Below are 22,926 nucleotides of genomic sequence, written 5' to 3'. Positions count from 1 at the left end.
TGCTCTAGGAAACAAGCTTGTGAGAGTGCAGTAATTCTTATACGGTAAAGCTAAATGTCTTTGGGCATCCTATCCCAGCTCCTGATTTGGGCAGAGTCTTGGGTCCTGCTCCTCCAAATCATCTTGTGTCAAATAAATGGATTTTGACTTTTATAAGCAATGTCTTTTCACATGACGTTCCTTCGTGTTGAGGTCTCCCTTTTGGAACTGACCCAACAGGGTGACATGTTAAGATCTCCTTTTACTGAGGGCACACTGCCCTCTCAGTTTGTCTTAGAGGGAGGAGATCTGGCTAGCCTATGCTATCACAGGGTAAGTTGCCATCAAGCCTGGCACTTGCTGTTTGGGGACAGCCACTTCCTAGGAGTCAGCTGGTGGCCATAAACTTTCATAAGGAGCATCTCAAACTCCTCTTGCTGCAGTTCCACTCACAAGGCATTCATTTTTGTCCTCTCTAACACCCATGTAGCAGCATATATATCTCAAGCAGCAGCAAGCTCTTCTCTAAAGCCACACTGCCACTGCGAGCACAAGTCAACCCAGGGGAAGGAATGGGAGAGAACAAAACCACCCATGGCAGATGTTAGGCAGATGTTAGGCAGATGCTGATGCACTTAGAGGTGTCTGGGTAGTAGAGATAAAGGCAGTGTGAGACTACACAGAGTAATGTATGTTCAGATGGAGATATAATGCACAGAATCCTTTACTGTATTTTTTGGCTGGTGGTGTAACTTCTGTAATTTTTTGTTTGTTTGTCTGTATTAAATACTGATTATTTTCTGCAGAATAACCAGCTTATTGTAAAGCCCAACCTGTCAGAGGTCCTAGATCTGCATGCTTTTGTGGCCTGTGTAGCTCAGAAGGCAACAGATGATAGTCTGATATGAATAAAGCTTTAAATTCTTAAATAGCTTATTTAAAAAAAAAAAATCAAGAATATCTTAAGCTACATTTCCTTCCAACATTAAAAATGAAAAGCAGTTAGTAACAATCTCCCTTAAATCAAGAACTATAAATATAGAACCTTTATCATCAGCACAGCACATCCAAAAATGTCTTTGTAAAATAAATCAAATTATATGAGTTAATTGATTCCAGGCAACATCAGCAACTGCAGGTGGAAACTGAATAACAGGATGTTTATTAATGAAGGACTATTAATCAAAATTGACAATATCAATTCCTTTTCTTTTATTTGAATTCTACCTGCAAAATCTATGGAGATACTTGCCGAACGTTTAAATAAAAATTTTAAAGCAAAGAAAATGCTAGCACTTGGGATTTTAGCTTTAGATGTAGGGCTATTTGTTTAAACAGTGAAAGGATATCCTAAATCCAATTTGACAGGCAATGCCAAAGATGCCAGTGGTAATTAATTAGCACTTAATTTAGACCACAGAACAACAGGATATGGAATTGGTGCTCAGTGCCATTTCCCCTTAGGCTTCATCTCATGAGGGTCAGGAGTATGCCTGTTGCATTGAAGGTCAGTAAATAAATTGGGGGAACACATTGACGCTGGACTTTTCATGATAGATATCCTTCACCCTTATTACTGCCTCTGGCTATCGCTGATGAGAAAAGGGCTGTGATTGTTCTGTGAAGAACGCTGTGCACAAGGCTGAGCTGAGCAAGGTAATGTTTGAACTCATGCCTTGTGCAGTGATCGTGCTGGATGCTCTCCATGGATCGAGAGCTCTGTCAACTTTGCGTTGGGCTGGAAATAAACTTCTAACTGTAGCAAAGAAAGCCTGAGGAATGCTGACAGGCGAGAAAATTCACTAAAAAGCAGTCCTTAAGCCTGCTAGATTTTTGAGCTCAGCTTTAGATTAAGCATAATTAAAATCAATGCAAAATTTTAAAGTGAGGTTAGAAACTAGGTCAGCGAGGGGAAAAAAAAAAAAACACATTTCCCTATTATCCTCTTGTCTTTGTCTTAATAATATTTGATATTCCTCCATAAAGCAAAAGTCTCTTAATGAAGTTGGATTAATGATTCTAGCAACATTTTTCTGATGGAGACACTGAAGCTTTGGCATACCATGCTCACTAGTGGACAAACAAAAAATATGCTGCAAAAGCAAAGCAGAGACACCAGTTCTGCTGGTAACCCAGACATTTTAGTGAGTTGGTGGAAGAGGCTGCCTTTCTACAGCACACCCAAAGCAGAGGAAAGCACAAAGGAAACTCTATGGAGCCTTATTCACAGAGGCACATAAATTGCATTGCTTGGTTCAGATTTAGTAGCAAGAAGAACAAAAAGATGATGAGAGCTGTTAATATGATAGTATCTTGTCTCCCAGTAAACGTAGTGCCTCTGCCAGCCAGCACCATGCAGTTCTTCCAGTAATCTCTACCCTTCTTTCTAAAGAGCAGCTCGGGTGGAAGGGTGCCTGCAAACCCTAACCATACTCTATTAGAACAATTTTATAAGCCTTGTTCTGCAGCAGAGCTGTTTGTGTTGCTACATTAAGAAAACACTGAGTTAGATTGAAGTCCTTGCTCAGAAAATTTATTTTGGAAGCCTCTAGTTAACAGTTATTTTAACTTTGCTTGCTTAATCACACCCTTTGCTGCATCACTCTTGACAGTGATTGAAATTCTGATTCCTATGAAAGTCACTGACAAACCTCCCACCGACCAGGAGTAGAATGAAATCCAAATTCCACTTTGCATAATATTAAATTTTCTCAGTTGGGATGATATCTACTTTTACTGAGTGGAAATATTGCTTTTGACTATGTTCAATCTATAACCTCTTGCAGCCTTCAATTATTGCACTTTTCTGCTACAGTAATCCAGTTGACAGTACAAGTACAGCCCTGACAGGTTTACTTTCTGTCTTAAAGCTCCAAAGTGACAACTGGCTAGAATTTTGAATGGAGATGCTAAACTTTAGCCAACCTGCTCAGAAATTCATCTTTTCTGGAGAGCCCAGAGCTTCTTGTGCCAAACTTAGCTGTGTTTTGCTCACAGCACATTGTTTTTGTCCAGTGTCAGGAACAAATTATTCAGTTCTGTGAGACAACCAGTGTTTTGGTGTTGAAACTGGAGTCTGTGGCAAAGAATTCCACAAAAGTCAGGAAACAAACTTTCACTGATAGTTTCCTTTTCTGTGAGGTCTTAAATATGTAATTACTTCATAAATTGCTCTGTTTCCTGTCCTTTTAAACCTGCAGAGCCCTCTGAATATTGGCCTATTAATTGTCCTTAATCTAAAACCTACTCTTTTTACACACTATCACCATCTTGTTCTTTGAAATAAAGTCTTCCCGACCCAGTGCTTTGCCCAATAGAGATGATTTTATATGGGATCTGACCTCAACCAGGATTCCTACTCGTTCATGTTCAGTTCTGAGCTCTCCACAAGCTACGAGTGCAACATGTATGCACTGCATTTGTATCAGATTTGAAAGATGCTTTAACATGCCTCCCAGCATCACAATTGTTTCAGCACTGATATTGAACATGAGTTGGATGAATATATCTCTTAAATGCACTAGTGAGTATGTGCTGTGAGTCTTTGATTTCTTTAAACTTATTTACATTTTACTAGCCCTTGAGCAATGAATTTACTAAGTCAGCATTGTCTTTTCTACTTACACTTTGTCTGTCTTGTCCACTCACCTTAGTTTGATGTTTATTTTTTGTGCACGTGTATAGTCCACTGCACTAAATGCATGAACTGCCTGGAGTGCAGGATTTTCCATATACTGTTTCTTTTTAAGATGCACTCTTTGTAGTTCAGTAAATTCTGTGATATTTCCTAGCTTTAAACTGGCTTTTGCTCTTCTTATTTGTTCATTCTTAAGTCAAACATTCTTTCACATGCATACTATTTGCAGATGACTGTTGAACTAACTACCTTGCACACTTTACCGAAGTCTTTAGTTCTCTATGTAGATGGCTCTGCCTCTCTCAATTGTTTTTCTTTTATCTTCAAAGCTCTTATACAAAACATTGTTCACTTCAAATGGCCAGACTTGCAATTATCTGCTTCTGTCTGACCCTGTTCAAAGTCAAAAGTTAGAAAATCTGGTGAGGATACATATAACTCAGTACTCCTAACCAAGACCACATTTGACAGACTTTGAAGGACTCAGAAACAAGAGGTACAGTGTTGATGTTTGTGTCATGGGAAAGCCATCACACTTGGTAGACCTTGTTCAGAAAGCAGTGTCCACATCAAATCTCTCCGTCATAGATTCATATATGAATAAAATGACTCAAAGCACCCTTTCACCAAGGCAAAAGATACTTGACGCCTTATTAGCAGATACATTATGAACTTAATAGATAGAACATGGTCACAACATTTTTTGAAAGCCTGCTAAGTTGCTGAAAATACTGATTCTTTGGAGTATGATGGTTAGTATGACAGAAATCTAAAGGTTGTACTCATTTCCATTTAATTGAAGATAGTCTGTGGAATTTAAAATGATATTATGTCTTTGCTTTATATAATTGCAGGAGTACATCTCAAGAGAATGCTGCATAGGTAAAAACAAACAAACAAACAAAAAAACTCAACTTCAGTAGCTGGGAATATGAGTATGTCGCTTACACATATATAAGAAACTTGGAGTTGAGGATGAGCTAGGTTGGGTCCTTGCATGCCTAGGGAGTCCAAGTGAGATCATGGATAATAACGATATTACTCATGTTTATTGGAAAGGGAAGAACACAAAACTCTCCTGGCCACGTGCTCCATCCCTGTTCCTCTCTCCACCTTTCCATGCCAACAAATGTATTGAAGCATTTCTGTGAGGTACTCCCCTTATCCATCCTTTCCTCCTAAGTTTCTCAGCCCCACTCCTACCCCATGCAAAACCTCCAGTGGGGTCTGCCCCAGCTCTCTTCTCCTTACTCGCCTTCTGCTGTGTGACGGTGACAGGAATGTGGTGCAGAAGCATTTCTGAAGACCACAATAGAGCTCTGGAGAGGAGTGGCAATGTCATCTAACGATGAGGCTGAGATTGGTATAAAAGCCCTGGCTTAGAAGAAGTGACTAGTGGCATCTTGTGGACCAGGGGAGGAGGCAAATAGTCATAAGTTTGGCTGGAGTTAGCCACTCCACAGGTTTCTGATTTTACATTGCACCATAATGCACAATGTACAGAAAGATAAATATTTTCCATTCAGCAACATCTTGCTGTATTTTCATCTAAATCTATAATTTTAATTATAAAGTGAACATAACCTGTATCAAATTATGATTTTGTTAACATATTGAATGAGGACAAGAAAAATAAATACCAGATTTTATACTGTACAGACACATGAAGGTATAGTAAAAAAATCTGGTTTCCTTGACCACATTGTCATAATATGCATATATAACTGCTTATTGAATCCAGGCTGTGTAGACAACAGAAAGAACACTGGCTCCATACCATCACAATGCATGCCCACAACAAAGAGGAGGAAAGAACAGGCTCTTTCACTGTGTGTGTCTAAGTATTACCAACATAAGGGCTACAAACATTACCTCTGTCTGAAGTGTATCTATATATCCATGCATAAGTTATTAAGTGGGCTCCCTGAGCACAGTTGCTGAAAATATTAATATATTCAAATTATATTCTAGCTACTGCAAAAACAGTAGATCAGACAAATATATTAAAATCTCTTCAGACAAAGGAGTCATGTTATTTATAAAGTTCCTACCCTCCCTTACTGGAACACAAACCTTCATTGTATATAATATATGAGAATGCAAGATGATCCTTAGATGTCAAAATGTGGCTTCAAGTTTGAATGTAATCATAAAACAGTGACTCTAATGCTTGCCATAAACAAATTGTCACTGGTATTATGTAACTTAGACTATTCACAAGGCATAAAAGAAGGGAAGAATAAAAGGTAGCTGCCAAACACTGTGGGCCCAATCTGATGGTTGTGCCAAATTGTGCTTGCAGACTGGGAATTGCAAACACAGCGTGGAATTCAGATTTGCACTCCCTAGTGCTTGGGCTGCCCCTATGGCTTAAATTAGAGCAAGATAAAGGCTATTTCTTGAGTCAGTTTAGACTGCAAGCAGCAACCAGTGGCATTTGCAGCCTCCTCTGCTCATTCTTTCCCAAAGGGAAAAGGGGGAAAAAAGTTTCTATATTGCTGTAGGACACGGTTTTGAATGGAGTGTCCAACTAGAATGCAAAAAAGCATAGCTAGTCTACTCAGCAATTCAAAAGCAAGCACCTCTCTCAGATCTGGTTTGCTGTCTTGGATTGTTCATATTAACCAGCATGTGTGGTACCACCTCATCAGTTTGACACCTTCCTGTGAACTCTAAGAAAGATGGCACAGAAGGGTTGCAACAGAAGAAGGTATATCATGTCAGAAGGCCTGGTCTGTGAGCAACAATTAATCAATCACAGAGACTTTTCCTCAGCTTAGGCTTCAGGACTAATGTATATCTGATATACATAGCTTCAAATCCTGCTAATGGTCGTGTGAAGGCCCTTTATCAAGACAACCATTAAACAATGCTTTTACCCACCTCCTTTTCATTTCATTTTCCCCCTTCCTAATAAAAGGACTTCTCCCCCCCCCCCCCCCCCCCAGCCTGATATAATTGCTTGAGCAGAGATACTGGTTTAACTCATTATGAATTATTAGTGGAAAAGTAGGTCTCAGAAGTATGTTACATCTGAAATATTTTTCGTCACTTGAACATGTGTCGTCCAGAACTGGCCCTGTTCTACCAGGCACTGGGAACAAACACTTCGCATTCACAGATGCTCCTAATTTGGTGTGGTTTAGAGTGTAATTTAGATCAAACGTATCCATGTAAATGAGTCAGGGTTTCTTAATTAGGTGCCTCTAAAGAAAAAACTTGTACCACATCAGTAGGTGTGGGTGTGGTGCCCACAGTACTGGAATCTTTCTATAGACAAAGCTTAGATTTGTTCATACGAACTAGGTTTTTCTTTCCTTATTTTTTTTCCTCCTTTTTCTTCCTTCCTTCCTTCCTTCCTTCTTTTTTTCTTTGCTTGCTTGCTTTCTCCTTCTTTCTTTCTTTCTTTCTTTCTTTTCTTTCTTTCCTTCCTTCCTTCCTTCCTTCCTTCCTTCCTTCCTTCCTTCCTTCCTTCCTTCCTTCCTTCCTTCCTTCCTTCCTTCCTTCCTTCCTTCCTTCCTTCCTTCCTTCCTTCCTTCCCTCCTTCCTTCCTTCCTTCCTTCCTTCCTTTCTTCTCTTTCTCTCTTTCTTTTCTAAAGCACAATAATAAATCTGCAGATGGCATAGACATAAAGACGCTACTTCAGAGGAGCTGTCTAAAGCACTGTCTCTTTGGCAAATGCCTTAAAGTAGGTCATTCTGCAGTGATTTAGGTTTATATTTCATTGCCAGCTTTTTGTTCCCATTACAAGTAGGGTGCATTCCAGTCCACAGATTTCCTCTTCATTTTTCTTCTGATTGGCTTTATTTACAAGAATTTGTAGATCTTCATAAGAAAATGAATGGCCAAGGCACTGTTAGAAGTACTAATCGTGCACTTGACCACAAAAAGAGGTGTATGAAGGTGATAGCCTGGAAATGCTGGAATGTAAAATACCATTCTCTGAGAGCAAAAAAAAAAAAAAAAAAAAAGAAGTATTGATTCTCTCAACACAGTGATTGAAATGATTGTTGCATCTTTTCCAACGCATGAAAAATAATTTGCTCTGATGTCATTTCAGAAGTCTCACAAAGGAGGGGCATCTATTGCCCTAGTTGCTCACGTATTTGCTTTTTTGTTGTTATTTTATAGTTGTCACTGAAAAGCATGTATTTTATGGCTTATGAAAAAAGTAAAAATCAAATAATCAGGGCCTGTTTTCCCATCAGAGTGCTGGGGGATTTACATGCCAAACTCCCACCAGCCTTAATGAATTACCTGAATAAATTCCCTTTCAATCGATAGTAGAATAGATCCTATTGTGTTATATTAATTATTTTACACAGAACACTGACATTTTGGCATTAAAGTCTTTTTCTACTTTTTTAAGTTTCAATGCATATCTTAAGAAACTTCAAGCCTGTGATTTGTTTTGCAGCCTTATTGTGAGAAAAATCCTGTATCTTTAGTCAGAAAAAATGAAAAGCACTGCAATTTACCCATTGATGGCCTAGTTCTGGATGTGTTACGGCTCAATCTCTCAAAATAGAAAAAATAAATAAATAAAGGGGGGGGGGGGGGGGGGGGGAGGGGGCGAAGCCCTTTTTGTAATGAATTGAGCATTTTTAATTTTCACCAACAAAACCAATTGAGTTGAAAAGAACGCTCACCCCAAGCAATATTAAGAGGTTACAAAATCTCATAAATTAACTTTGCCAGTCATATTTTACTGAAGCTTGTGTGAGTGCAAACCAGAAGCAGGGCTCCCACATGGTCTTTATTAAACGAAGAGCACTTAGCAATAACTGGCCTTCCCCAAGATGTGCTGTCCATATGCACGCGTACGCCCAGAGTGTGGATATACATATGGCCATACGCTGGAAGATGCTGAAGGGGCTGGGGGAAGCTGGGAGACAGCAGAGAGTGGAAGTGAGAAGTGTTCGCTCTGTAGTCATGGGCAAGTGCCCTACTCTCTTCATTCCTCACTTTCTCCATCTACACAACTAGGATAATAAAACTTATTGACCTGAAAAAGGAAGTTCTGAGATTTAATTAATGTTTGAAAAGCTTTTTGAGATCATTTGATACTGAGTAATGTGGAATGAACAATGGGAGCTCTTTGAAACAGGGGCTCTATCTCTCCATATTTGTGTACTGCACCTAGCACAATGGGGCTGTACAGCCACAGAGTCAACCGTATCATAAATATTTAAATTAAAACTATGTTAATTATTTTTATCGTTCTGTTATTTGCTGATACACCAGTTCACTACATTTTGAAGCTTGGTAGCATTGAAAAGTACCAAGCATAATTATTTGTCTGATTGTTATGAAAATCAGGGTTTATATTTTTAAATACGGTTATGAAAATAGGAAGCCCAGGTGAAAATGCATTTCTAATTCCTCATCATTCTCCTCTTTCAAGCCACTAAGCTGTAACGTACTCTTCAGGGAATGGATGAACTTTGCGAAGTCTCTTATTTCACATGAAGAAGAACAAGGCATGAGTGCAGAAACCTCTGTCACAGAAACCTCTGTCTCAGACACCCTCCTCCCCACAATGTGAACACAAAGAGAATGCATAAAGGTGCTCCAGGAAAACTGGATTTCTTTTTTTGCCTTTAATTCAGTAACTATTATTACTCCAATACTGTGCATACTTGGGCCTGGTGCACATTGGCTTGTGTCACTAATTAACAAGTCAACTGATTGGTAGGCCACTGTGTACTTCAGCAGAGAGAAACAGGTTTAACTCTTCTCTCTTCCCACAGACTGAGCCCAAGGAAGCTACAGTAAATAGGACAAGATTTGGCCTTGATCCAGCTCCTTTGTGAAACTTTTCTACAGCTGAAACAGAGAAAAGCATGTGTGCAGAAAGACCAGGCCTTCAGATGTATTTTGCTAGAGAGAGATCAGTTGACTTCATGTAAAACTTCAAATGTTAGTCAGGGGTATCTAAGTGTCTTCTTACTCTGACCAACCACCCACTTGCTGTGATGACAGATGACGCCTATCCTGTTCACATTTCTAGTAGCTGCTTCCTAAGTTTGTAGGAGTAAGGCTCAGCTTTTCTCTTTGGTGCTGTCCTTTGTCTAAAGAGTAAGAGCAGCTCCAGAGTTGCCTGATTCTAAAGAAAGGTCCTAATTCAGGAAATAATTTAGGAAGCATTCCCTGTTTCTCATGGTTTTGGTTAAGAACTTCTGTCTTCTGCACATGCCTGAATCAAGGCATTTTACTTGAAGTAAAAACTGAATGCCCATCTGTGCTTTGGGTTTCAGTCTCCCCCAGGTTCTCTGAGGTTCCCAAATATTTGTTGCAGAATCCTTCGATTCTTGGTCTTGCTTTTTTCCTTTAAATAACTTTTACCTGTTTTGTTTTTCATCTTCTTCCTTTAAATAAAAGACTTGTACAGTTTTTAATGTAATCTGTTCTTCTGCCATGTGAAAAAAGGGTTCTTCTGAGCCTAGATTTAGTATGTAAGCCTACTTGAAACTGCTGATATAACACATAGATTACTGAGTGAAAATCACATATGTTTGCTACATCTTTCCTACACCAACTAAAAAAAGACAGAAAGACAGAAAGACAGAAAGACAGAAAGAAAGAAAGAAAGAAAGAAAGAAAGAAAGAAAGAAAGAAAGAAAGAAAGAAAGAAAGAAGTCTGCAGGCATCCCCTACTTAGTATTACCGTACTTTATTTTCTGATTTACCCTCAGAATTCTGGGTATGGCTGCTGGATTTGTCATCACATTGTCATCGCTTCCTGCTGTGCAGGCTATTGTGGGCTTATTTCTATGCAAGGCTTTTTTTTATTCCAATCTTTAATCGGTAGAAATAAGTCTGTTTAGTTGCATGCAGCATGTAAAAGCCAATGCCTTGCAGAATGAAGCTGCTGTGTGTTGCAAGCTTTGAGGGGTGTATGTGTGCTTGAGTTGTTCAGCTTGGGTGCTTTCTCTGTCCATAGAGCTATGGGCATGGAGGGAAGGCTGTTTTTCAAAACAGATAAACCATGAATCTTGAAATACTTAATACTTCTGTTAGATGCTATATTGGTTAGTGGGTATGTCTTGGGTAATTACTTCTACTCTTGATGAGGAGCTTACGTCCAAAATGCATACAAAGAGTTACTAGAGATGAATTAGGTGGGGGGAAGGCAGTCAGGAAAGAAATCACCATTCTCTCTCTGAAAGGGCAAAAAGCCCAAACGTCATATAAAAACGTCTTGCTGTGCTATATATGATACAGGAAAAATGGAGAAAAAAATAATAATAAAAAAGGAGCTTCTTGGATTCAAAGGTGAACTGTAAGGAATTGGCTTCTGCCTGGACAAGGCAGCCAGATAGGCCACAGTAACAGATCCACGTGACAGACCAAGAGGCAACTGCAGAGCTCCCCAGACAACTCGCCTGAAGTGCCTGCCAAGGAGGCAGATGCTGCTGCTGGAAGAATATCTTCCACAGTTGGGCATCTGGGTTCAGTGCTTTCCACGTAAGGGAGAGTGATGGTTGCATCAGGCTGGCCCCGTCTTCCCATTTAATTATTTCCACATCCATTTTATACTTTTGTAAATAACACGTATTATCCTGTTTTGTGCAGGAGAATAATAAGCAAGGCGAGGGCTTTTGCCTGCAGTGCATCCCTTTGCAGAGGTGCCCGCATGGATGTGTAAGGGCAGATTCCAGCTTGGCTGCCCTGTGCTCCAGCCTGGTCAGATGTGAGACAGCTCGGGCCTGGGAGCCGCAGAGCTGCCTCGCGGTGGCACGGAGCTCAACCTAATAAGCAGAGCAGGCTGAGATTCATTAATTTAACATTAATAAGCGCAGCTTATTAGCTCAGGCACAGCGCTGTGTAATGCAGGCACACAGCTCCTGGAGCAGAGCTGCGGCCTGCGCGCCAGCTCGGAGTGCAGCCCACGGGGCTCAGCCAGGCGCCCGCAGCCACCACCTCCCCTCCTGCATCTCATACTGGGAGGGAGAGGGTCTGGGGCTCTCTGCAGAGGACTCTGTGCAAAAATACCCCAACCTTCCAGTTGGGGCTTTCCAGTTATACTGCTGGTTTATGTGGAGTCTTTAAGTCTTTTAAAAAAGCTCCTGGTTCCTCAGTTTCCCAATAGGTGTGTGATAGCTGCTGTAAAAATAGGTTAGGTGCTGATCATAGAATGCTGTGGGATCCTTAAAGAGGGAAAAGTCCTTCTGACTCACCTGAATTATAGTTGTGATAGTAAATTACTGCTCACAATATTGTCTTATTGGGCAGGGATGGGTTGTTCTCTGTTCACATCTGTGCACAGAGACACTGCAAGGATTTGCATCATCTCATGCCCTGTGTATGCCTGCAAAATACGAGCAGCATGGTCTGTTGCTTTTATCTGGTAGCTGTGGTTAGCTCACTCTGTCTGGGAGTAAAAACCACTTGTAAGTAAGTAACGGGGAAGAGCTGAGTCCTGAGGAAGTGTGACTGTTTTCACAAATGTATAGAACATAAACAGATGGGCTATATACAGCAGGTAAATAAGCATCCTCAAGTAGAACAGGCTGTTTTATGCAGCCCTTTATTTGAAAAAAATCCTTACTCTTTTATGGTTTTATTATTATTATTATTATTATTGTTTATTTCTTTCATGTATAAGTTGTAATGTTGGATTTGGTCATCTTCAGGAAGAGGTAGTAAAAACCTAATAGTAGCTGGACTCAATTATTTTCAGCATGAGTCCTAATAAAGCAGTTTGTTATATTAGACTGGAAGGAGCCATACAATAAATCTGTTCAACTCCATATTTTCTCTTCTGTTTACATGAGTAGCTGTATAAATTTCATGCAAAGATGAGTAGTGGACTTTTTTTCATCAAATTCAAAATACTCCAAAGAACAGGTACTGCAACCACAAGCATTTAATCTTCCTCATATAGGCTCCTTGTTGCAACTTCTGAAGGCTTGGTTTAAAAAAGATATATGGTACTGATGTTAATCTCTGCTGCCAGGCCTTTCTCTCATTCTCTCATCAGCTGCTTTGTATGGATTTCTAAGGAAAACTCCATCTGAAGTACATTTACATGTGCTTAATCTGGACTGCTTCTGCAGACTGAAGCACTGCAGAATGGGACTATAGTGCAGCCCTGCTGTAGTCTGCAATTTAGGATAAACACAGTATTCTGGGCTAAGGTTGAATTCTCATGCTGAACATCCACATGCCACAGAAACAGCATAACTGAGGTTCTTCAAATTCTCCCATGAGAAACCCCTTGAAGATGAGTTCCACCTTGGTCAAGAACTACTGTCTGCACAAGCAAATATAGAGACTGCAGTAGTATGACTCGAATTAAATAAGTTTACTTAGTTTTTTCAAATATTTGGCAACTAGAACTTCCTCTGATTTAATAATATAAGCAACTTGCCACTAATAATAATGCATGTATGTTTCTATATTCTCATTTATGGAGCCATGGGACCACTGTGACTTGTCTTTCTTAATTATAAATTCAAGAGAACATTTCAGCTTCCCTATTTTTTTGGTGTTTAGATTATCTATTCTGCTACTACTTCCATATTGACAGGGAAAAGTCCACTCCTTCCCTGGGGTTGTGTTTGTGTGGCATAGGAGACTGGCCTTAGAGAAACTTAGGAGATCCTACCCATAATGCTCTGATGGCTTAAATACTACATCTTCCTACTCTACATCACTGTGTGACTATATTGCATTGGTATACCTTTGGGTTCACCATGCTTTCTGCAGTGATACTTGGGTAAGAACATGTGCTTATTTATGCAGTACATTCACACTCCCATCAGCAGTCAAGCCTGATATTGTGAATATATGCATGATGAAATACTGGTAATTTATTATCTCTATTAGAAGAAGTAACTTGTTCCCTGCCCTAGCCCCCAGAAGAAAAAAACAAACAAACAAACAAACAACAACAACAACAAAAACAAACATGCCAAACAACAGCAAAAAACCTAGTACACCAACGTTGGTCTAGTTTTACCAGCTATTCTATACATACACAGTCAGAGAAAATTGCTGTCCCTCACAGATAATGCTTTAAAAAGCCAAAATAGACAAATGAAGCATTATCATCATTTTGTAAACAAGGAGCCAAGGCACAGAGAGATTAAATGATTTACCCAAGGTCACACCAAATATCCTGTCAAAGCCAAGAACTGAACCCAGGTCTCCAGAGTATCAATCAAGTGATTTAACTGTAAGATCAAAAAGACTTATTGTGTATACCTGATATCTTTCCCCTAAGACACAGTAACAAAACTTTCTTTAGGTTAGGATAGGTGCCACATATGATGCTGTAAATTTTGTATATGGTATAGGTCCAATGACAGCATGTACCCACTTCTTGCACGCAGGTTCTTCCCAAGAAATAATTTCCCATATTAGTCCTCCATTTACAGTAATAAATTATCATCTTTCTCCAGATAACCCTCTAAAGGAGAGAATGTGTGCACAGGGTACTGCAGATGAATACACAGAAAATGTTTTTCAGCAAGGGCAAACTCAGTCCTTCTATGGCCTGCTTAAAATTTTTCCATCTTTAATTAAATAGGGACATTCCCACAGCTATATGGACTTCATTTCACCTGTTCAGCTGGATGCTACACAACAAGTTAAAGGATCTTTAATATATACGTGTCAGGAGAATGTAACAGAAATGGTTGGCATAAAGGCATCATTCATTTTAAGCTTGGAGCAGCCTTTTATTTGGAGCCATTCATTCATTTTGTCATTCCTGGCATGAAATGCTTCTCTGTATACAGAGACTGCACTGGTCCCTCAATCCTGCCTAGCCTCTTTGATTTTAAGGGTTATTTGGCTGAAAAGTGACTGTGCCAAAATGGCACTAGTTAGTCCTAAAGACAGGACAGCCAAGAGGGCAGGAACAGGATCCTGTCCTTCATGTGCTTATAGGACCACAAGACCCTCTCTTGTGGTCTGCCACTTCTGCACAGTCACTCATCACGTAAAACAGCCACAGGTCTGTTTCCGTGAGAGCACGTGGTCTACATTCATTTTTACTGTTAATGCCACAAAACATGAAAATAAAACCCAAGGTGAACATGAGATCGTGAGTTGACTTTGTGGGCTGAAACCTCTTAAAAACTGAACTCGGTGAGTGCAGAAACCGCAGAGGAATGATAAGGAGGAGCCTCATGGTATAACTTCTTTGCCTCTGTCATATCTCAGCAACATCAGTAGAGGCAAGGTGTACTTCTGAGTCACTCCTCACTATTTCTTAGACATTCTGTGATGTCACAAGATTCTTTAGGTAATGCAAGAGCTCATAACATATTTTCTTTAGTAAGCTTTTTTCTGTTAATGCATGCCTCAGCCAGCATATCATGAGTCATGAAAGCAAATTGAACATCAAGGACCCGGAAGGTGAAAATATGGTGATCCAAAAGTAATTCTAACTGCAGTTGGAGTAAGCCAGACTTGCACACTGGCACATGGTGAATTTGCCCAGTTCACTGTTCATGAGTAATTCCGATCTGCCTAACTGCACCAAAGGAAAAATCTGTTCTACATTCTAGTGGAGGAAAAACTGCTGCTTTTGCTTAGACATACTGATGTATTGAGCAGAAATAGGATATACGTAGATACCATAAATCATGTTCCGTTTTGCCAAAGAATGTAATTATCTTTTGTATTTTGGATGACATTTCCAATAAGATTTGGACACCACACAGAGATTCCTTTTAAAATTATCAATTATTTTGTACTACAGTTCTACTTACTTCTTTAGATGCTCAAAGAGGACTTTCATTGTGTCATAGTTTGGCCTAGGGAGCTTTTTTACCAGGGTCTTCACGGCTTTTATGCGAGTGGCATTGTCTTGAATTTCTAAGGGGAAAGAAAAGAGAAAAAATATCTTGAGTGCCAGTTAGGATAGTACTTTGCCCAACACTGTATCTGGTATCTTAACAAGAAAAGCCATAATTAATATGTGGTTAAAAACAGAACGTATCATACCTTCCATGTTCTTAATAGAAAGCAAGAGTAAAGTACAATGATTAAAAAATCTCTACATTTAAAGGAAACATTTTCTGGTTTGCAGAGTTACATTTTTATGCTTTTATTAGACTATTAAACTGCCAGTGTAAGTTTAATAACTCTAAGTAGTAGTAAGAGACCCACAACTTAAGTGAAATTTCACTTTGGAATTACATTCATCCAGTGATCCAAATTCTGTGGTGGACACTCTTCCTATGTTGTTCTTGTTTCCTTCATGCTCATCGTAATTAAACTAGCTGTATTTATGAATTTCTATCCCTAGCATTACACCTTATTGTATTTGGAAATCTCAAATGTTTTGCTATTCTTTTTTACTCCTACTTTCTGATTATCAGTTCTTCTGAGAAACTATTCCACTGCAGCTATTTGCTAATACCTGTAGCATCTCAATCTATAATTTCTGTAGGAAATAATTTGTACTTAAAAGTTGCAATTAGTAATAAGAGAATGCAGTACTAAGAGCTTCAAACTCTCTTGTGAGGTGGTGAGGACATTGTTATCGTTTTTATTAAGAAAAAGTTTCCTGGTTCTGCATGATTCCTTGACTTGGGGGGAAAGGTTTCACTGATATTTGCATTGATTCATGAGATGTTGCAACTAAAGGAAAGTTATGTATCATTGTACTTTCATTTAGGAATAGATTAAATAAGATGCTGGTAGATCTGATGTAGGGAAAATATCTTGCTTGTTACACGCCCAACATAACCTGAGAATTATTTTCTGATCTTACCATCTATGATTAAATTACGACCTATCATTCCTCATATATGTTCCTTTTTAATATTCCTATTGCCCCAGCATCCAGAGATCTCAGTCAGTACTGAATCCCTGTTTCAGTAGGTGCTGCATAAGCACACATGATGTCTTGATGCAAAGATTGCACACATACACACACAAAAATAAATGAATAAAAAACAAGCTAAATTTCCCTGCAATTGAACTGAATTTAAAAAATAAAATTATTAATATTCTTCCCTCAAAATATATTCCTAATTCCTGCTGAGAGTACTTCCAACATGCATATATATACCTATGTATTTATACTTTCATTTGAAGATTTAAACATATATAGGAGTGATAAAAGCTCAAAGTAGTCAATGTATAAATATTATTTTCCAGCTTAAAGAAAAAGAAAAAAAGAAAAAAAAAAGGAAAAAAATAGTTTGTAAAAAGCATGTAATTGGTAGTAGTTGTGATGAAGTTACACACAAATGAAGAATACAGAGTCTGTGTATTTGACTTTTGCTCTGTATTAAGCTATTGAGTCTTCACATCTGAAGAGCACAAGATCCCCCAGTCCTGAAACCCAAACATCCGTTGATTTTTCTGCCACAAGCCATTAGTGCTGATTATTTCTGTTCTGTGGAAAGTGTCCAGTGGAAGTATGACTGAGGCTAACATGAAATGTGTAAAAGAGACTTAATTGTAGGAAGAGGATACAAATTCTGTTGGCTTTTTACTTGCACATCATGGTGTGGGCACATGCTGTGATATTACCGGGTGAGTTACATTTAGACTGGGGCTATCCTGGCTGTTGCTTACTGCAACTTTTCAATTAAAACTCGTTTTTATTTTACTCTATTTTATTTTTCACTCAGGAAAGCATAATAGATTTCAGTGGGACCGAAACACTGGGATTGGGAAAAATTCACAAGGATATGCTCACAGTTTGTCCATACAGAATATGTGTGAGGAAATTTAGTATGGTAAGAGCTTATTATGTTCTTTTTAAGGAAGTGCTCTCTGTGCTGATTAAGAAAGATATCAGGTTAGCTACCACCTTCCCTACAGATTCTCATAAGATTTAATTGTAAAATAAATAAATAAATAAGTAAATAAATGAAACCCATCATTAACACAAAGACATTATTTCGTGAGATTTAGAAAGACATATAACTTCATTTTAGGTCTCACCGTACCAAAGCCATAGGTATTGTCATAGAGGAGAAGAGAGATTTAGCTCTGCACTGAAGAACAGAATTCGTAGAAATCATGCATAAAATCATTTTGCAGATCAGCCTATTTGTTAATTGTTAGCCTATTTTAAAAGAAGAAAAACAGGCAACATGTGGTAACTTTAGTCAGCATTTCTGAACCGGGAATGATAAACACCTCTGCCTGGCTCTGGCATTTATCAGTACTGAGATATTATTACCACATAGAGTCACAGCATGGTTACTGTTATCATCAAATAAAAAAAAGAGCCAGCTAATCTTAATGGTTTGTAAAGCCGTTACCTGCACTGGTCTGACATTTATCATGATCATTTTACCACATGAGTCCTACATTGCAAAGGTATTTTATCTGGAAGGGACATCACTATGAATTATTATTTGCAGCTAGGTAGAAAATTGTATGTTGTAGATACCTTTTCTCATTATAAATCACAGTCACATTTCAACATTTCCCACACAAAGCTGCTGAGCCCAGGATTTTTGCCATAACACTTATTCTCACTCCCTTTTATAGTTCCATGAAAATACTGAGTATTCTTTCATTAAAATGGTTGATAATTTTGTTTGTTTGTTTGTTTTTAAATGCTATATACACTTTATATATATATGTATATATATATATAAAAAAAATAATTTCTTTTTCCACTCCAGAAAGTGAAGAGGACAAACTGTTCTTTTTATCCCCTTTTTTTTTCAGTTCGTCTTTCTTATTTTTTTTCTTTTTCATTAAAGCTTACTCTTGCTTCAGTTTAATGGCTGAGCTTGTCTTTACTCTTGACCTTGTTGATGGAATATTTAACAGATCAGATGCAAGATCTTATGTTTCAGTTTCAATACCTATGCATTCGCTTTCCTTCTATAAAGCCCCAGTTTCATAGGATTTTTCCCCATTCAGTTCCTTAAGTAGGAAGGTGATTATTATTAGTATTTTTTTTTTTTGTGGGGGGGCAAGGGGGGAATGAGGGGGCTGTTTCTTTACCATGCTCAAATGGAGGGAGTAAATCTTTAAACATGGATTAGTATAAATAGCCATGGAGAAGGCATTGCCCTCTGTGCTATGAAGCCTAGAAATACGTCGTGCAAAGGCAGGAAAACACTCTGAACAGCTGCTAAATTCTCCAGCTAAGTCTAGGAAATGAAACAGACCAGTTTTGATAAAGTGAAATGCTATCTTTCATTATACTCTATTATAGTGAAAATTGATGAAATTCTGGGGAAAAGATTCCCATTTTTGGAAGTTAGACTTTTTCTCTGTGAAGATTTCAAAAGGAAAATTGTAGTCACGATCACTTTTGTAAAATTAAGAATGAGAGGACATTTATTCTTTTTGCATTTCTTTTGGCAATTTGTAGGAAATTGTAGGTGATAATTTCAGCAGATCGAGATACTCTAAAGTGAACACAGATGGCATTCCATGTAATATTTTCATAGAACGTATATTTAGAATTTGGGTTACTGTCTTTAAAAATAAGGCTAGCTTTCTTTAACAGAGCAACACAGTGGAGATGCTCTCTTGTTTATATTTAAATAAAGAATGCATTGAAAGAACACTTAATATTATATAAGCTCTTTTGCAAATGAGCTTTGGATAAACATTTGAGCATAGAACAAAACATGATGTGTCTGTAACATTAACAGTGGCTGGTTAAAAATGAATGAAGAAAGTAACCTCTAGCACTCGTGTCCATAAAGAATACTTAAGCAAATCCCCCTGAATCTTTCTTTTAATCATTAATTTTAAATGGACGTAGATGTTTACAACAAGCCACTTTGTTTCAGAACAGGAAGTCCAGGGTTTATCTCCAATAACTCACGTTTGCTAGGAAGGGATGTATGTCTCTAACCTGACATGCATTCATTATTTTGTAAGGTACTGGAGTCTGACCCATGACCCTCCTCAGACCTGCTGCATTATTCATGTCTGATTTACTTTGTATAGTTTTACCCATTTCCCTTTACCAGGCATTTCAGTTGCTTGTGCATGTTTAATGTTAAATGGCATTTATGGCTCACATTAATGCCTAATTTTATCACGAGCCATGGTTTCTTTTTATGCTCTCAAGCCTCACATCTGAACTGCTGAAAAAAAACAATGATTTACGATTCTGCATAAAATATCAAACTATTGATCTGTCATCTAATCTATTTTTTTTTTTTTTTTTTTAGTAGCATGCTTTTCATGTTTTCTTACAGGGCTCTTCTCACCTTGCTTTGTATTTTTGGATACGACTTCTACTGTGGTTAAAACGTCATACACTGTTGCTACAGCAAAAGCTGCCAGCCAAGAGTTTTTTCCAACATTTTGTGACTGATTCAGCTGCTGAGAGAAAGACAGGCCTTGTTTGGGGCTTTTTTGATTTGTTTCCTTATTTCTTTCTTCTCTGCCTCTTTTTTTTTTTTTTTTAATCGGGACCAAGTGGGTTAGGTGGATTTTTGAGTGCTAATGAAATTGTGAGACTTATGGCGCTGGCTACAGCCAGCCGTAGTGTGGGCAGACGCTCTGTGAGCTTCCCCACTGTGCTGCTGTGCAAGCATCCCTGCTGTTCTGTTTGCTATAGTTTTAATGTCTGTGAAAAAATCCTGATGCAACTAAATTATGTTCTGCCCTCTTGTTTGTATAAATAAACACCCGACTTAGCCAATTCATCTTGCTCTTGCCCATTTTAGAAGCTGGCCCTGTCACACAATGCTTAACCCCAGTCCTTGATAGCTTTGGTGTTATCAAGGAGTGAATATTTGCTTAAAAGACAGCATAGTTTTGGCTTGATTTTTTTTTTTTTTCAGGGATGTCAACTGGCCCAAACTCTTCCTTCAGTTGCTAAATCTTCATATTCTGCAAGTCACGCTGGGTAAAATATGCAGACTTTTATGTATATATATCTCTCTATAAAAATTATTTGTAATACTTTCAGTGTCAGGATTTTTTAATGTTACTGTATGCAACATAAAAGTCCCAATTTTAATCACATGCCATACACCGAGGCAATTGTCTCATGGAGATACACCGTAAAATACTTTCTTGCTTTAAAAAAAAAATCTATAAGAAAGTGTTCAAACTAACTAATGTTTGCTATAAGGAAAATAACCAATTTGTGATCTGAATTGATTTTACATTTTATTAATGCCTCAGAAATAGATGTTGCAAAAGAAAATGAGAATTGTGTGAAACCTCTCTATATGGGAAACTGATAAATTCATCCTATGTGATATAAAGCGGAGTTTACAATGAATATTCATATAACTTTTGCAATCCATTAGCAAAACCCAGGACAATGAGTTTGCAACTCAGTCCCATTTAACAAAAATATATGTGGAATTAATGGGAGAAAAACAGCACTTACAAAAGTTAAACTTTAATGCATCAAACTCCAGGTGCCGGAGTTTGAGGGAAATAACCAATAATAGTCATTTTTTACATATTTGATGGGACTGATTATGCAATGTGCAACTCTAAATGGCTTATAGCACATTGTAGCATGGTTCCATCCCATTGGCTACAGTAGGGTGCAGGCAGATGGATGACAGTGACAAGGAGAGAAGTGCTTTTGCTTAGCCGTGCGTTAAGATGCCATCCAGAAGCTCTGTGCACTGCAGACACTTCATTAGGATGCCAGGATAATGGTAAACTACCACTCAGAGTGACACCCCATTTCCTGCTTACTGAGCTCTCCAACCTCGGCAGATGTCAACAATCTCACAGTGCTACAGAGCAGACCTAACTTTCCAGGCACTTTGACTCCAATTTTTTTCCCTTAACAGTGCCATACATTACATGCAATATGTAACAGCAAGTACCAAACAGAAAACAAAATTTGCTGCCCTAATTATAACAAAGCGGCATCTGACTTAGGTACTGCATGCCCAGCGTACATACAACCGGTTAGGCAGCGTAGAAGAGGAATGATCTTTGTCAGTCCATTTTGGGGGTTAATTAGACTTAGGACTTTGATAGCTAATGGTTTGACTGATCCCAACTGGAACGATCGTGCTTTGCTGCTAACTTCTACCAAGCATCGGGAAAATGTGCCGAGCGCTTTCCTGGTATTTCGCCTTGCACGGGGTTTTCTGCACAGAAAGAGCAGACTTGAGCATCTGGCCGGTGTGATATTTTCTCTGCAAATGCACAACTCGAGGCCGTCACGCACCTCCCCAACAGCAGTTAGAGCCAGCAGAGAGACAGCGCTGCGACGCTTAACCTGCGCTCCTTCCCAGGGAAACACAAATCGTTGCTCGTGCTTTCAAAAAATGGCTTTCTGACACAGAAACAGCATCTGTAAGATCACAAATTCTAATTTAATTTAATTTCTTGAACCTATCAGTGTGTGTTTTTAGAATCAGGAATTCTATTTATTCTATATACATCTTTTTTTTCCCTCCTTTTTTTGGCAGTAAAATGTCTCAGCAACAGTGCTCTGCCCTACCACAGCTACTTATTTTTGTTGCATGGAGGGCTGGAAACACGACAAGGCATCACTGCCAGACCAGAGAGCTCAGGAAATCCCCACTCCCCTCCTTTGCATAGGCTTCTCTCACCCCCCCCCCCGTACCTGCATAAAGGATGGGCTTTGGTTGGGATCTCCTGATCCTCACCCATGGAACCTGTTGGGGACCTGGCAATGGACAGCAATTCAAGGCAAAGAGAGACTGCAGCAGCCTAGGGGGATGGATGGGGATGAGGTGGCAATGAGCATTTTGAGTTTCATCTTGCACAAAAATTCAAACACTGACTGGGAACCTTCACAGAACAATCACAAGGACGGGGACGTATCCTGTAATATTTATTCAGCTGTTGTTCATTTTCCCCAGGCAAAATTCCCACTGAATGCACTCTCCCTTAGCTCACTGCCATCGGCGTCTTTGGCATCACAGTAAGAGGTGGGCTTGGGCCCCTTGCCGGCGTGCCAGGAGGGATCCCCCAGTCAGTGAAAGCTGGAGATGTGTTTTAGGTGGTGAAGCTATAAAGTTATATGCTGATAGGGAGACGCTTAAAATATGCTGAAAATAATTTTGTGAACATTAATTCCAATATTTTTGCTCTGCTGTATCTAACCTTTAGTATATTAACCTCCAGCAAAAGATGGAAGCAGGGAAGTTCATTTCTCAGATGACCCATATGAAGGGGTTAAAAGGATTCAATATTTTTAGTAATCAAAGAAAAGCATACATTTTCTTTTTTTTTTTTTTTTCCTCCTTCTAACATAAAAAAAAAAGTAAACAGCATCTCCCCAAGGGAGATTTAGATTTGAAGACTGTTCATTATATCATTTGAATAAGACTAGACCTGGCCTTTTGACTTTGAACCACTACCAAATTTCAGGCTGTGAGGAAATTGTTCTACATTTCCTGACAAATTG

At 38.8% G+C, this 22,926-nt stretch overlaps 1 protein-coding gene across 6 annotated transcripts in view; it reads right to left on the bottom strand.

The window, feature by feature from the left end:
• The window catches only part of ARHGAP15 (Rho GTPase activating protein 15), a 318,635-nt gene that overhangs the window by 8,777 nt on the left and 286,932 nt on the right, over window positions 1-22,926 (bottom strand). For all 6 annotated transcript variants that reach the window (NM_001008476.2, XM_025152213.3, XM_025152211.2 and 3 more), the window contains one exon: window positions 15,341-15,446. In NM_001008476.2, the coding sequence (NP_001008476.1) occupies window positions 15,341-15,446 (106 nt within the window). The remainder of the gene's footprint in view (window positions 1-15,340; window positions 15,447-22,926) is intronic.

The sequence above is a fragment of the Gallus gallus genome, chromosome 7 (assembly GCF_016699485.2).
Source record: "Gallus gallus isolate bGalGal1 chromosome 7, bGalGal1.mat.broiler.GRCg7b, whole genome shotgun sequence".
NCBI classification, from domain to species: Eukaryota; Metazoa; Chordata; class Aves; order Galliformes; family Phasianidae; genus Gallus; species Gallus gallus.
This window is presented reverse-complemented; position numbering and strand designations above follow the sequence as displayed.